Here is a 16833-nt window from a genome sequence, read left to right as displayed (position 1 = left end):
ACTGAGTCCCTGAGAGAGAGGTGACTTATCCAAGGTCAAAAAGGTAGTAAATGGCAGAATAGGATTTGAATTTTGATATTTTAACTCTCAATCCAGAACTTTTTCTGTGGCAATGCAGAGTCCCCTCCCCCTTGATCTCCTGCCCTTTTGACTGGCATTTCAAAAAGAACCATTTCTTATGTATCATTTCTCCAAAGCACATATTTACTGGTCAATGGCAAAGTGTTACTATCACAAAACTTTGATTATCAAAGGTCCTTATTTCTTGAAACCTTTAAACTTAAAAAAGATTCTTCTCCTACTTCTCTCTTTATCCTGCTCCTCCAACCCCTAGCCGTCTTTTTCTTGCCATTTCTGGACCCTGTACCACCAGCATCTAAGAGCCAAAGGATGGGGCTGGGTATGGCAGAGCAGTCAGGTGTAGAAAAAAGGCATTTTACCCTCTGCTCTATAGCTTAGTTTGGAAAACACTACCTCTGAGTATTGCCTGAGGTAAGGCCCACCCTCCTGACAGTTCAGCAGACCTAACACTCTCATTTTACAGATAAGAAACTGAGGCTCAAAGGGATGAATGTGGTTTGCGAAGGTCACACAGGGAGTAAAAGGAACAGTCAGGATTTAAATGCAGGACTTCTGACTTCCAGCTCCAGCACTACAATGTCACATGGCTGTTAAGAGGGATTTGTGCTCAGGTATAGATTGTGCAAATGCCCTTTGAGATCCTTCTGATACCAAAAACCCAGCTAGGGATCTTTCCCTGTTTCATTTCCTATCAAGCTGGAAAGGGTTTGGGGCTTGATAATGAATTGTGTATCGGTCATCTGAGGCTCAGTCTAGATAAGGACAAAGTGACTTGTCCCCAGACCTCCCTTTTCACACATCGCACAGTCCATCGCACACAACATGCCACTGAGTGTCCCCCCACGTAGAAGACTCTCCTCACCCCTCTGATGCCTCTGAGCATCTCTAGTTCCCTTTGAAGCTGAAATCAAATACCACCTCCTACATGAGGTCTTTCCCAATGGCCCCAGATGTTAGTCCTCCCGCTTCCAGAATTCGTATTTCTTTTGCACATACTTATGTAGGGTCCCATCTGGTTTACTCCCCAACTCAGACTCACAGATTAGGTTGTCAGGGAGACAACTACCACCATGTTCAAGATACTCTGTAATTCCATACTCCTAAAACTATAGGTCACTACTCTCCACTGGTGCTATGATGACAGGCAGAAGAAAAGACTGGGAATAACACTGGATTTGGAATGAAGGGTCCTGGGATGGTGGGTAAGTCACTTCCTAACTGATCCTCAGTCTCTTCTATAGAATGGGTCCTTGTAGTGTGCAAATTAATTCAATGCGAAGTTATGTGTGGAAGTTACATGGGATTCCATGCCGTCTTGGGGAGGGAGAGGGGGAGGGAGGGAAGAAAATCTGGAACTTAAAATTATATAGAACTATGGGTTGTAAACTAAAAAAAAAAAAAAAACTAATTGAATAAAATAAATAAATAAATGAAATGGGTCCTTGACTTGGCTCCCTCCCTTTATATTATTGGGAAAGTGGAATTTCTGCTATGACAATCATCATCATTGTATTATTTTTAATTTTTAATTTATGGAATAAAACAAGCATTTCTATAGTACAATATTACAATGTAAGTATTTCTATGGTGCAATAAAATATGATTGCATATGAAACTATAAATTTACTATGTACATCTTGCTATCCTTTCAAATATACAACAAAAGTATCATGTAAATTTCTTTTTTTCTTCCCTCCTCCCCCTTCCCCACCCTAAAATGGCTACCATTAGACAAAAATCGGTGTATACATATGTAAAATTATTCTATACATTCTTCTATTTATCAGTTCTTTCTCTAGATGCAGATAACATCTTTCTTCATACGTCCTTTATAATTCATTTGCGTTATTCAGAATAGTCAAAATATTCACTCAGTCATTCTTAAAACGGTATCACTGTTACTATATACAATTTTCTCTTGGTTCTACTCATTTTGCTCTTTGTTATTCTGTGCAAGTCTTTCCATGTGTTTCTGATAGCACAGCAGTACTCTGTTATAGTCACACACCACAATTTGTTCAGCCATCCCCAACTGACGGGCATCCCTGCAATCTCCATTTCTTTGCACAAAGAGGGCTGATATAAACATTTCAGAACAAAGAAGGTTCTTTTCCTCTTCCCCTAATTATCTTCAGAAATAGACCAAGTAGTGGGTCAAAGGGCATTATCGATATGTGATAGGAAAATATTAATAATAATAGCTGACATTTATCTAGCACTTACTATATGCCAGGTGCTTTACAAATATCTCGTCTGATCCTCACAACAATCCCGGGAGGTAGGGGCTATTATGATCCCCATTTTAAAAATGAAGAAACTAAGGCAAATAAAGGCAGAGTGGCTTGCCCAGGGTCACACAGCTAAGTATCTGAAGTCAAATTTGAACTCAGATCTTCCAGACTCCAGGTCAAGAGCTCCAGCCACCTAGCTATCCAGTGATAGAATCATCTCCAGCAACGGCTTCTCAGAAGTAGCCCTGAAAAGAGCCTCTTGTCCAGGGGCTTGTTGGGAAGATGAGGGTAAGGAAAGGGAAAACAAGGAGAAAAGGGCTGTCCATAGGAGTCCTGCCAGGAGACATTGCTCCTAAACCAGCAGCATCCTTTGGGAAGCCCTGCCTGAGATGCCCACTGCCCCAGCCTCCTCCTCTAGGAAGCCTGCCCACCTCACTCTTTCTCTCTGGTCTTCTCCCTCCAGGAGCTGTGTTCCTCTAGCCTCCAAGAGTCAGTGAACCTAGGGGTTCAGGGGCCTCGTTCTAGCCAGACTTAACTCTAAGCCATTTCCCTATAATCACAACACCCCTTGATAGCACAGAACGCTTTCCCACCCACAGAATGCTATTCCATTTCACTTTCACAAATAGCCCTGGGAGGGAAGTAGGGCAGAGGCTATTCTCCCCATTTGACAAGAAGGAAACTGAGTTCCAGGAAGGGGAAAATGACTTCCCCCAGATCCCACAATGAATTGCAGAGCCAGAGCTATGTTCCCAGCTATGATCATGACTTCTAACCTGGAACTCCTTTCTCAGCCCTGCCCTTTCTTTTCAAAGAGGGGGAATGAATTTCCAGAAGCTATCCACACTCCTTCCCCTACTGACATGCCCTAGGAAGGAAGAGCTTTCAGTTTAGACATTAAAGACATAGTCAGTCCTCAAACATATTCCCCACTCCCAGTTCCCAGGGGGCTGAAGTGTCTCCTGGCTAAGGAAGAGGCTCATTTGAACAACCAAATACTGTGAGTCCAAGTGCCAGGGCCCCACCTTGACAAAGTTGCTCTCCTTGGGGTTCGAGAAGACAACACTTTACCCTCCCTGCCCAGAAGAGGGGGCTTGGGAGGACTGGGAAGACCTGAACACTGTCCAGAGGAAGGGGCTGCTAATCCACCCTCCACAAATTGCAATCATCTTGATAACTGAATCATTCTCCCAGCTCAAAATTCGTCTGGAGCTCTCAGTGCCTGCAACATTAGTGGCCCCTCAACAATTTGACTTTGATCTACCTTTCCCCCATCCTTCACTAAATCTCTGCTTTCTGGCTGCCTGGGAAATCTTCCTGCGCCATCCCCCAGGCTTTTGTAAGAGGTGTAAGCCTGAGGGTGGGGGCAGGATTGTATTGCTGGTATAGGGGTGGAGTTAGTTGATTCAGCTGAGAAAACACATCTAGTCTGGGCAGGAGAACTACCTGCTTGGTCCTTCACAACCACACCCAGCTGTTCTTTCTTTCCCTCCACCTTCAGCACGGAGCCTGTTGTTTGCAAGGGAAATCCTTGCTCCCAAGAATGTTCCAGGCTGAGCACAGCAGGTGTCAGGGCAAAGGCTTGAAGACATCAAAAGGTGAAGAGGTTAACTGGTAAGGACTCGTAAGGACTGGGCTTTTTCCCAGTGGCTAAAACAGAAACAAACTTTAGGCACACACACACACACACACACACACACACACACTGATCGTGACCAAGCTCAGTCCCCAGAGAAAGTGAGAAAATGCTCTTCCCTCCCCTCTTTACAGAAGCGGGGCATGTCGGTGTGGAATGTTATATACACTCTCAGATATGATAGATATGATTGATTTTTCTTTAAATCTTTGTTACAAGGGATGGCCCGCTTGGTGGAAGAGGGAGACATATTTGGAAATGAAGGTGAAATAAGCAATAAATAAAAGGTCTAACCAAAATAAGATTTTTTTTTGAAATGAAAACAAGAAACTGCTTACACACAGATGGAAAAAGGCACTGAATGTGTGTTTTCCCACAGGCCCTTAGACACACTCACAAAATCACCCTCTCTAGCCCCACTTCCCCCAAACTGATCTCTACTTCAAATTTCTCCTATCACTTTGTCTGGATCTCTCCTTGGTCCTGATGACATCCTACCTTGTTACATACTTATCCTTCATTCTGTCCCCCTCTTATACAGTAAGGACTGTCTTGAGGGTATACTGTGTGTCTTTTTCTATAGCCTACAGCAAGCATTGGGCCCTGAACATAGTGGGTGCCTAACAAATGTTCTTCCACTGAACTAAATTCAAGGATAAAAATTGCTGAGAACAACAGGAATCCCACCCAAGTGGTCTTTTGAAGCTCAGGGTGGAGAAGAGAGGAAGGGGGGAGGGAAGTGGTTTGGTCATGGGTTGCCAACACCAGCCTGATGGGGAAAAACTCTCATCCTTTGGAAAGAAGCCTGGATTTAGAGTCATATTCAAATTCTGGCTCTGAAACTAATAGACGTGGATGAGTCACCTTCTATTTCTGAGCATCAGTTTCCTGATCTTTATAATGGAGAGGACACTGGCATCCTCTGCTTCACAGTTAGTATTATAAAGAAAGTGTTCTTCCTATGTTTGCCTGTCCATCTATCTTCTGTCTATTTGTTCCCACCACCCTGAAGTCTTTATCTACCACCCCTCTTTTAGAGCCCCACCTTGCAGGTTTCCAAAGGTATTTGTGTGTTGGATGGGAACCACACCTCCCAGGCCAGGGGTAAGGGAAGCATGGATGTCAGGAGACCTGAGTCAGTGAAACAAGGATGGGTCAACCTAAGACAAGGCCCAGGGTCCAAGAGAAGACCCAAGGGCTTATAAAGGGGGGCAGACCTTGCACTGCATAGTCCAGAGAAGACCTCAGGAGGCAAATAAGCTATGTAAAGTGAGAGGGTATGACTAAATGACCTCCAAAGTTCCTTCCAGCTAGAAATTCAACAAACTTTATTTAATAGTAATAACTATTAAGTACTTCCTATGTGCAATTCACTGTGCTATGGATACCAAGACAAAAACAATTGTTATAAATTTATCACAACCTATGATAAGCAAGTTGTGATGGCTAGCTAGACATGGGGAACTGAGGAAATGAGGAAACTGTAGGGAAGCTTGGGTAAACTCAACCTTCTTTTCCCCACTAAAATCCTGATCAGTGGGGATCTTTCTAAATCTGGCCTGAGTTTCAGGTTTGGATCTGCCATGAATTCATGAAGTGACCAAGGGCAAGTTGCTCCTCCTCCTGGGCCTCAGTTTCCTCATGTGTAAAATGAAAGGGTTGGGCCAGATGATGGGAGGAGCAGCTAACATACTAGATAACAGTCAGGATCCAAAAGGATCTTGATTGGCCAGAGTCTCATAAGATAAAACTTAATAGGGATAAGTGTAAAGTCTTATATTTGGGTACAAAAAATCAATTCCACAACCACAAGCAATGGTTAGAGAGCGGTTCATCTGAAAAACTCTTAGTGGACTGCAAACTTAATATGAGTCAGGAACAAAACAAAACTAATGCAACCTTGGCCTGCATTAGGACAAGTATAGCTTTCCAGAATAATGGGGTAATGAGTTCCATGGTACTCTGCCCTCAGAAAATCTCAACTAGAGTATGGGGTTAGGCTCTGGGAACCATATCTCAGGAAGGACATTGATAAGCGGGCAAGTGTTCAGAGAAAGGCGACCAGAATGGTGCAAAAGCTTTGGATCTGCATCATATGGGAATTTGTTGAAGGAACTGGCAATCACTAGCCCAGAAAAGAGATGATTAGGAGGGCAATCCACGTTGTATCAAAGTACTCAAGGGGTTCTCATGTGGAAAAGGTCTTATATTTGTTCCATCTGCCCAAAGAGAAGAAATAGAAGTTGCCAAGAAGCCAATTTTGGCCTGAGGTCAAGAAAAACTTCCTGACAATCCAAAAGTGTCCAAATATGGAATGGGCCACCTTGAGAGGGGGTGGAATCTTCCCTCCCTGGAAAACTTCAAAAAAGAATCTGGATGGGGCAGCTAGGTGGCACAGTGGATAGAGTACTAGCCCTGAAGTCAGGAAGATCTGAATTCAAATCTGATCTTAGACCCTTACTAGCTGTGTGACCCTAGACAAGTCACTTAACCCCAATTGCCTCAAAAAAAATCTGGACAATCTCTGGTTGGGTACGTGTGTGTGTTGCAGCGGGGGGTGGGGGGAGTCCTTTGGTTCATGTGTTGATGCAGATCAATACTGACATCCCTCCCATCTCCCAAATGCTGTGAGTCTGTGACCTTGCTCATAACTGACTTGGATACTGTCTTCAGACCCCAACAGATATCTGCCCCATGGTTGGTAAGCCACACTCTCATCAACCTGATGCAGATAAACCAGTGCTGATTCTTTGTTCTGTAGCAAGTTCTGCATCACCAGGCAGATTGTTGTAATGTGATTCCTGGGTAGAGAGGTTGGGACTGGAGCTCTCTAACTCTGAGAGTCTGTGACCTTGTTTACCTGATGCTACCTGTCCGTGACGCTGTACTCTGTGTATACGAGTCTGTCTCACAAACAGCAGGTCCTCTGTGTGTGTTTCAGTTACATTTTTAAGTTGCCACCATAACCAAGACCAGTAAAGGGCCATTTCTAGTTTTCACTTCCTCATTTTATTTTTAAAATCGCTTGCAGTTTTGTTGTGACTTTCTGAGCCTAGTTCCACTATGGGCCCCCCCCACTCAGTTCCTCCCTGCGTTCCCAGTTCCCTAGAACTCTAAGTCTGACCCACCTTGAGTCCAGAGCAGACCTATCAAACCTGATGCCCACCAATGATCTTATAATACGGGTACACGGCATGTGAAGGGTATGGCTGAACCTCAGCATTTCTGGCTCCATGCTGGATCCAGAGTCAAAGGACCAAGGTTCAAATCCTGCTTCCTGTACTTAGGACCTGTGTGACCCTGTACAAGCCACTACACCCTATGGATTTTGGTTTTATGTGTCTACACACAAACCCTCTTGGGATAACAACAGTAATAGTAACTAGCATTTATATAGAGCTTTAAGGTTTGCAAATCACTTTCCATCTATGTTAACTCATTGGAGTGAATGTTCACAGCCCCTGCGGGAAGAGGGGAGGGATTAGACATTATACTTCCAAACTGGGCATGGAGAGTCCAGGCTGCGGGTGGCCCAAAGGGGAAAAAGCAAGAGAGAGAGAGAAAGAGAGAGACAGAGAGAGAGAGAGAGAGAGAGAGACAGAGAGAGAGACAGAGAGAGAGACAGAGAGAGAAAGAGAGAGGAAAGACAGAGAGACACTGAGACAGAGAGAGACAGAGACAGAGAGACAGAGAAAAACAGAGAGATAGAGACAGAGACAGAGAAATAGAGACAGAGAAAGACAGAAAGAGAGACAGAGACAGACAGACAGAGACACAGACAGACAGACAACGAGGCAGAGAGAGAGAGGGAGAGAGAGAGAGGGAGAGAGAAAGAAAGAGGAGAGACAGAGAGACACTGAGACAGAGAGAGACAGAGACAGAGAGACAGAGAAAAACAGAGAGATAGAGACAGAGGCAGAGAAATAGAGACAGAGAGACAGAGACAGACAGACACAGACACAGACAGACAGACAACGAGGCAGAGAGAGAGAGAGAGAGAGAGAGAGAGAGAGAGAGAGAGAGAGAGAGAGAGGGCAGGTACCAGAGACAACATCCCAGAGTCAAAGGGATCAGATCCTTCTAGCTCTTTAGCCCTGATTCACAATTCACCTTTGTTCCCTCTCCTCAGAGAATCCTTATGCCCTACTAACCAAAAAAAAGCAGAAGCCCAACTCCATTGTCCTCTGCCTGGACAAGAGCAAAGATGGTGAGGGGCAAGTTCTGGCCTAGGAGCCAGGAGATTTTGGTCTGGCTCAAATGCTGGCTGTGCCACTGACTCATTGCGTAACCTTGGGCTAGTCCCCTTGTCTAAGTCTCCCTCTCTGTGGCCCTGGGCAGGGTGGACTTGCTGGAATCTTTGGCCAGCTCAGCCTGGCTCATGACAGTACAGTCTAATCCCACACTCCCTCCAGATTAGGATTCTGGTCCCATTTCAGACCATTTGGTTGCCGTCTGTGACATGCTTTCACTAGAATGTAAGCACTTCACAAGAAGGGATTGTTTCGTACTTGCTAGCACATGGGAGGTACTTAATAAATGCTTGATGACTGACCGATTTTTTCAGAGGTCATGAGCATCCTGAGCCTGTTCCTCTCCTCCTTCCCAAGGCCTGGCATTTCCCTAAGTGGCAGACGAGGAATCAGTCTGCCAACTGTTTCCAAGGCTACAACCTCAGAGGTTGTCTCCAGACCGCACCCAAACCCATGTCCCAGTCAACCTTCTCTGAGCTACTTTCATTACCCGTCAACCAGGGCTTCTTTTTCCCAGTCTATACAGCTCACTTCCCTAGAGGGTCTTACTGCCCCTCCCAGGGGGTGCTTCATTTTCAAAACATATCCAAGAGAGAGCAATTCTTCAATGGGAGGGGAGGTATAAGGAGGCAGTCTAGTGCGATGGAAGAAAACACTGCCTTGGAGTCAGAAGTGGTCGTTCAGTGGTTTTTCAGTCGTTTCTAACTCTTTGTGACCCCATTTGGAGTTTTCCTGGCAAGGATACTGGAGCGGTTTGCCATTTCCTTCTCCAGCTCATTTTACAGATGAGAAAACTGAGGCAAACAGGGTTAAGTGACTTGCCCAGAGTCACACAGCTACTAAGTATCCAAGTCCACATTTGAATTCAGGAGGAAGAGTCTCCTTTAAGGAGGCAGGCCCTTTACATGCATTATTTCATGCCTGGGGACGGTCACTGACTTCACCTATGGATCAGGTCAGCCCTGCCCTTCTAGAGCTTGCTCATATATGGCTGGACAGTGTACAGAAACTATAGGTTCCACACTGAGCTTCTCTCCTATGGTTGATGAGCCATGCTATTATCCACTACTTACTGAGTGCTTGAAATATGGATATAATACATATATCTACATAAGGGTAAGCAAATAGGTGGACCTGGATTCTAGCTGCAGTTATGCGACTCAGTTTCCCCATTATAAAATGGAGGGCATAGAGAAGATGGTGTTTTCTACTTCTGATGTTCTATGTTCTAAGCTCCCTTTTGTCTGTTATTTTGTGTCCATTTAAAATTTTTTAAATTTGTTATTTTTTATTACATTTTAAGTTTCAAACTGTCTGTCTTCCCTACCTCATGCTCAAGAAGGCCACCATTTGGCACAGATTTATAAATATATGTAAAACCATACTATGCATACTTCTATTTATCAGTTCTTTCTCTGGAGGTGGAGAGCATCCTCCTTCAGAGGTTCTTTATAGTTAATTTGAGCATTTCTAGGACTCAGAATTGCTTGATTGTTCACAATTTTCTTTGAACAATATTGCTGTTACCGTGTTCAATGTTCTCTTGGTTCTGCTCATTTCACTTTTCCTTGTTTCATGCGAGTGTTTCCATGTTTTTCTAAACCCAGCTGGCTCATCATTCTTAATAACCAATTATTTGTTAGAAAATATCCTAAAGTTCTACATGTCATATGCTGCTCTTTGTTGTAAATTTTAACATAGCGGAAAACTTGAAAACTGACTCGGAGGGTTTCTTTTGGCTGAATCCTGGTGGATATTAATAAAGAAATGATGACTTCAATGATTTGTGGGAATTTATGTGGATACTTAGGATAGTAAGCAAGTAATGCATAGCTGCCTTTCCCCTGGACTATTATAGTAGCTTTCTAATGGGTCCTCCTGCCTTAAGTCTCTCCCTTCTCCAAACAACTCTACATTCAGCCGCCAAAACAATATTCTTAAAACCTAGGTCTGACCATGCCACTCTCCTGCTCAGTAAACTCCAGTGGCTCCCTATTGCCTCTAGGATCAGATGCCAACACCTCTGTTTGGCATTTAAATTCTTTCACTCCGGCCCATCTTTCCGCTCTTATTACATATTATTATTCTCCTTCATGAATTCTATAGGCCAGTCAAACTGGCCTGATTGCTGCTCTTCACACACAACAATCCATTTCCAGTCTCGATACAAAGGCACAGGCTGTCCCCACTGCCTGGAATATAGTCAGCCTACTAACATTTATTAGTCAATTAACTGTCATTTACTAAGCACCTACTATGAGTCACAGGTACTATGCCACGTGCCACTCTTAGAATCTCTACCTCCCTTGGAGGTGCTCAAACATCAACTACATGAGGCCTTTGCTGACCCTTGTAGTTTAAGAGTTCTTGACCCGGGGTCCACAGACCACCCTCACCCCCAACCAAGGGATCTGTGGCCAGATCTCGGGGGTTTTATGAACTTGGATGGGGAAAAGGCATCTCTTTATTTCCATAGAATTGGTTTTTCTTTGTAATCCTGTGTACTTTCTTTTATGAATTTAAAAACATTATTTTGAGAAGGGGCCCATAGGCTTCACAAAGGAGCCACGACACAAAAAAAATCTAGTGTAGTGGAAAGAGGATTAGACTGAGAGCCAGAGGAACTAGAAATGAATCCTACAATCTGTGTGGCTTCAGGCAAGCCACTTAACATCTAGATGGTACATTGGATAGAGCGCTGGACCTGGACTCAGGAAGACCTGAGTTCAAATCTAGCCTCCAACACTTACTGGCTATGTGAGCCTGGGCAAGTCACTTAATCTCTATCTTCCTCAGTTTCCTCATCTGTAAAATAGGGATAATTAAAGCACCTACTTCCCAGGTTGTTTCATGGATCAAATGAGATAAAATTTGCAAAGAGCTTTCTACATCTTAATGTAAATATAAATAATGTATATACATATAATATATAATAGAATACATAAGTATATTCATAAATTCTAGCTATTATTATTTATTATACCTGGGCCTCAGTTTCCTCACCCGTGAAATGAGAGGGTTGAACCACCAAGATCCCTTCCAGCTCTAAGTCTGCGATCCTATGAGCCCATCTTCTAACATCCCTTCCAGTTCTGACATCCTTGTTCTATGTTCTACGGTCCTTGGCAGCTCTGACATTCTGTGTTTTATGATTCTACTAGTCTTAAAGGTATGCTCTGACATTCAATCAACCAATCAATAAACATTTATTAAGCACCAGGCACTGTGCTAAGGACTAGGGATATAAAATAAATAGACAAAAGATAATCTCTGTTCTCAAGAAGCGTATAATCTGATGGGGGAGACAACGAATAAATGTACTTGAAGTAAGCTATAAATAATATAAAGATAAAATATATATTTTATTATATATTTTATAAATGTGTAATATATTATAATTAATAAAAATATTATAAATTATAATAAAATACATAATATATAAATATATTTGTACATTCCTGTGTTGGAGCAGATCAATATTGACATCCCTCCCATCTCCCAAATGCTGTGATTCTGTGACTTTGCTCATAACTGGCTTGGAGACTGTCTTCAGATCCCAACAGATATCTGCCCCATAGTTGGTGAAAAACATAAATATATATATAAATTTGTAATAAATATAAAGAACACAATAATAATATTAATTATAATATATTATTAATATATTATGTATTATAATATTATCTATAAATAATATAAAGATTAAAATAAGATAAATAAGAGATAATTAACAGAGGGAAGGCACTAGAATTAAGAAAGGATGGGAAATATTTCCAGTAAAAGATGGAATTTTAGTCAGGGCTTAACAGAAGCAAGAAAGGTCAAGGCAGAGTGGAGAAGGACAGGCGTTGCAGAAATGAAGAACAGCCAGAGAAAATGTCTGGAGCTAAGAGGTGGACAGTCTTGTTCAACAAGATGAGTTTGTAATGGGGAGTATAAGGCGTAACAGGACTGGAAAGATAGGAGGGGGCTAAGTTATGAAGAGCTTTGATTGCCAAACAGAGCATAATTGCATTTGATCCTGAGGGATTAGGGAACCACTGGAGTTTACTGAGTGGGGGGCTGGAGGATGTGGGCAGAGTGGAAGACAGATTAGAGTGGGGACAGACTGGAGGCAGGCAGACCTGCCAGCAGGCTGTTGCAATAGTCCAGGTGTGAGGTGAGGGGGGCCTCATAAAATATATTATTATATATTATTTATTTTGTTATCATCTATTATACTATTATTATTAATATCGGTGGCAGTGTCAGAGGAGAGAAAGAGGCATATGCAAGAGACGCTGCAAAGGTGAAATCAGCAGGTTTTGGCAACAGGGGTGTGAGGAGTCAAGGATGGCCCCTAGATATCCAACCCAAGGGAATGGGAGGGTGGTGTTGCCCTACAACAATAGGGAAGGTAGCAGTCAAGGGGAGGGTTTGGGGGGAAGATAACGAGTTCTGTTTTGGACATAATTTGGTTTCAGATGTCTACTGCACATCGAGATGTCTAAAAGACAGAGACTGCGAGATTGAAGGTCAAGCTGAGAGATTGGGGCAGGATATGTAGATGTGAGAATCATCAGCATGGAGATGGTAATTAAATTCTTTGTTTCTAGGATTTTTTTGAGGCCCCTCTTTTGACCACAGGTGCCCTGGAACTAAAGGATAATTAGAATGTCAACCATGGGGCTTGTGCTATGATTCTTAATACTCCCCTTGCCTTGGGGCCAGGATCTCTGGGAACACTGGAATACCAAGTCTCAGGTGGGTTCCCTCCCTCACCACCCATGGGTCAGACCCTTCCTTAAGAGAGATCACAGTTTGGGAACCTCAGTTCTTTTCCCCACTGTCTTCAGGAGAGTAAGGCTCCCCCTAACCCCCACCTCCCACAGCTACTTACCTTTGAGGTCACCTGCATGGTCTTGTTCACCCCCATTTAGTCACAGCCTAAAGTGCGGTAGAAAGAATCGTGGTCAGAGGATATGGATTTAAATCTCAGTTCTGCTTCTTCCTAGCTGTGTGACCTTGGGAAAATCCGTGTTAAGTCTCTGCCCTTTTGTTTCCTCTTTTATAGGATGAAAGGGTTAGATCAGAGGGCCTCTAAGGGTCCTTCCATCTCCGAATCTTGTGAGGCCAGGACTGCAGAGAGGCCAATTCACAGCCTCAGCTCCAACTCAGGGTTTCAGTCTTTCTTCTGTCTATCTCCGTAATATGTTACTTCCTCTTTTCAATTGCTTCCTCTTTGCCCCTGGTCCCACAGAACCATCTGGGGCCCCAGCTTCAGGGCGTGGGGCAATATTTCTTGGGAACCTAAGAATGTTTCAGAGTCCTTTTGTCTCAAAGGGGCATCTTCCTACCTCTGCTGACTTCAGGAAGACTTCAAAGGTGGGGAATGGGATGGGAAAGGGGAAGGGAGTTGTAAAGCCCTGGCCTCCTTCAAAATACAGCCCCAAATCAGCCTCCTCTAGGAACCTATCCCTAATAAACTCTCACAAATTCCTTGCAAGAGTGAGCCTCTATTATTTTCAATCCCCCCCTCCACGGCCGCCAAAAACAATTAACTTCCTTAAGTGAGAACACTTCTTGATCCAATCGATCAGAACTGAGTGTAAACAGGGTCTATCCACCTCCTTAAATCAGTCCAAGCCACTTGCTTCACTTGCTCAAGCCCTGAGGAGTTTGTACAAAAGGGAGGAGCTGTCTCAGAATCATCTAACAATTCTGAGGGTCTTGAACCAGAGAAGAAGGAGCTAGGACATAGAGCACTGAGCCACATGGAACCAGCAGCCCAGAGGCAACCAGAAACAGGAGGAAGAGGAAGGACTGCTCTGTGACAGGTCTTCAGGCACCTTGGAGCAAATGACCTGTGCCACTGACATCCTCAAGGACTGAGTGAAATTCCAAAAAAAGGTCAGATCTTTTCCCAACTCCTCCTTCCAGTGCTTAACGCTATATAGACGCTATATATAATATAATTTCTTTACCTAAACATTCCAAAAACCTGAATTTTGTCTGAACCACAAAAAGTACAGAGGTTAGCTAGCGAAAGATACAGATGCAAATTAAGACAGAGAGCTTAACTTTTGCCTAAATACTAAAAATTTTCCTTGCAGTAACTTAGAGTTTCCTTAGGAGGTTGAGAGTGATTGTAATTTTTTCTACAGGCTGCACTCCTGACTCTGTGGACTTTCTCTGATTGTCTAGTTTCTCCTGGAACCTCCATTTTAAGGGAAAATGCCCAGGTCTTCATTCCTGCCCAGGCTGGACTCTCCAAACATTCACATCCATGTCCCCTAATAGGTATCCCCTCCGACCACTTTTCAGCTTCCTTTGGAGTTGTCTTCCCCATTAGAATGTAAGTTTCTTGAGGGCAAGGTCCAGCAGTGTGCTGATAAATATTTAACCACCAGGTCTCTGGGGAAATAAATGACATACTTTTAAGTTTAATCTTCATTATTAACATTTTCTCCAACATTTTATTAAGTCTAGAGTTTAGATAATCCACAAAACAGTAAATCAGAGTCTTGATTTATAGCATTTGCTGATTTCCAAAGTGAAAATCACCAGGTTGGACATTTAACAATCAGCATTCACAAGCCGGTTTGAGCTGGCTTCAGCACACATCTGGTAAGAACTGTCTTTCTTTCTGGTTATATTTGTATTCCCAGTGCTTAGCAATGTGCCTGGCACATTTGTTGCCTTTCATTTCAGTTGTATCAGACTATTTGTGACCCCATCTGGGGTTTTCTTGTCAAAGATACTGGAGTGGTTTGCTATTTCCTTCTCCAGCTCATTTTACAGATGAAGAAACTAAAGCAAACAGGGTTAAGTAACTTGCCCAGGGTCACACAGCTAGTGAGTGTCTGAGGCTGGATTTGAACTCATGAAGATGAGTCTTCTGATTCCAAGCCCAGTACTCTAGCCACTGCACCACTTAGCTGCCCCAAATGTAGTTAGTGCTTAAGAAATGCTTGTTGACATGAATGAAATCATAATTTTTTGTCTAAAATAAATTCCCAAGTATCCATAGAGGAGGCTTAAAACAAGCTAATTATTATGACAGAGGGTTATAGGATGTAATAACATGGAAAACCTTGGCTGCATGATAGCATAATTAGTTGATTTTGGAACATCTTGACTTTCCCCATGGCAGTTTTGATATATCATGTGTAAACATAAGAAATTAAACTAAAAGCCACAAATGATACACAGAAGCTAGCAGACAACACAGAAAAAGCTAAGAAACTCAGAAATGCATAAAATAGATGGCTAGTACTGTATGATATCAGCTTGTCTTATCTCTTAATACCATAATAATTCACATTTCTCTTCTCTTACAAAAGAAGGGTCAAAAATTTTTATTTGGATTTTCCAGATCACAGGGGGCACCTCTCCCCTAACTGCCTGTGGCGGTTTTTTACATTGGTTCCCACCCAAAGAATGGCGGTTAAAGAGTCCCCCAGGCATCAGTCTTTGACCCACACTGTTCGATGTTATTTGTTTGTTTTTAACAATGGCTTGTATGAAGGAGTAGATAGCATGTTTACTAAATTTATAGATGACACAAAGCTGGGATGGACAATTTTATTGGAGGATAGAAGCTAGGGTCCAAAAAAAAATCCTGACAGAATAACACAATAGCCAAATATAATAACGAATTTAATAGATGAGAAATGTAAAGTCCTCTACCTACGTTCAAAAAATCAATCATACAAGTCCAAATGGGAGAGGTATGTGCTGATAATACTTGATAAGCATTTATTAAATGGCTCCTATGTACCAAGCAGTGTGCTAAGAACTGGCGATGCAAAGATACACAGGGATCCTGTTCTGTGAGCTCTTGAGGAGCTCACATTCTAACAGAGGAGACAATTATGTACAAACAAGCAAAATACAGGATAAAGTAGAAATAATCCATTGAGGGCAGGCTCTAGAATTTAGGGAGATGGGAAAAGGCTTCCTGTAGAAGGTGAGATTTTAGCTGGGACTTGAGGGAAGCGAGGATGCAGAGATGAGGAGGAAGACTATTCCAGGTATGGGGGAGACCCAGAGCCCCAAGTTATGAGATGCTTTGGGAGATGGGGCATCTTGGAACAGGAAGGCAGCCAGTGTCACTGGATCATAAAGTACATGTGAGGGAGAAGTGTAAGGAATGAGAAGACTGGAAAGGTAGGAGGGTTATGATGGGCCAAACAAGGTTTTATATTTGACCTTGGAAGTGATAGGGAGCCACCAGAGTTGAGTGAATAGGAGGGTGACAAAGTCAGATCTGTTCTCTAGGAAATTTATTTTGACAGCTAAGTGAAGGTTGGACTAGATTAAAGAGAGACTTGAGGCACAGAGACCAAGCAAAAAGCTAGAGAAGGTCTGCACCAAAGATGAGCAGTGTCAGAGGAGAGGAGATGTATAGACTTTACAAAGGTAAAATTGATAGGACTCAGCAACAGACTGGATCTGGGGAGTAAAAAAAAGGAGTTGAGGATGACATCTAGTTTGCGAGCCTGGATTATTGGGAGGATAGCGGCACCCTTGATAGTAATAGGAAAATTAGGAAGGGGGAAGGACTTGGGGGGTGGAGATAATGAGTTAGGTTTTGGGCATGTGAAGTGGAAAATGGCTACAGGACATCCAGTTTGTGATGGTTTAACAGGCTGTT

General features: G+C 43.0%; 1 protein-coding gene across 1 annotated transcript in view; it reads right to left on the bottom strand.

Annotated features, from left to right (window-relative positions):
• PLD4 (phospholipase D family member 4) overlaps positions 1-13377 on the bottom strand; it is a 31763-nt gene extending 18386 nt beyond the window's left edge. Inside the window, exon 1 of the mRNA XM_036752989.1 lies at positions 13078-13377. Coding sequence (XP_036608884.1) covers positions 13078-13113 — 36 coding nt within the window. The 5' untranslated portion in view covers positions 13114-13377. The remainder of the gene's footprint in view (positions 1-13077) is intronic.
• Between the last annotated feature and the right edge of the window lie 3456 nt (positions 13378-16833).

The sequence above is a fragment of the Trichosurus vulpecula genome, chromosome 3 (assembly GCF_011100635.1).
Source record: "Trichosurus vulpecula isolate mTriVul1 chromosome 3, mTriVul1.pri, whole genome shotgun sequence".
In the NCBI taxonomy this organism is placed as follows: Eukaryota; Metazoa; Chordata; class Mammalia; order Diprotodontia; family Phalangeridae; genus Trichosurus; species Trichosurus vulpecula.
This window is presented reverse-complemented; position numbering and strand designations above follow the sequence as displayed.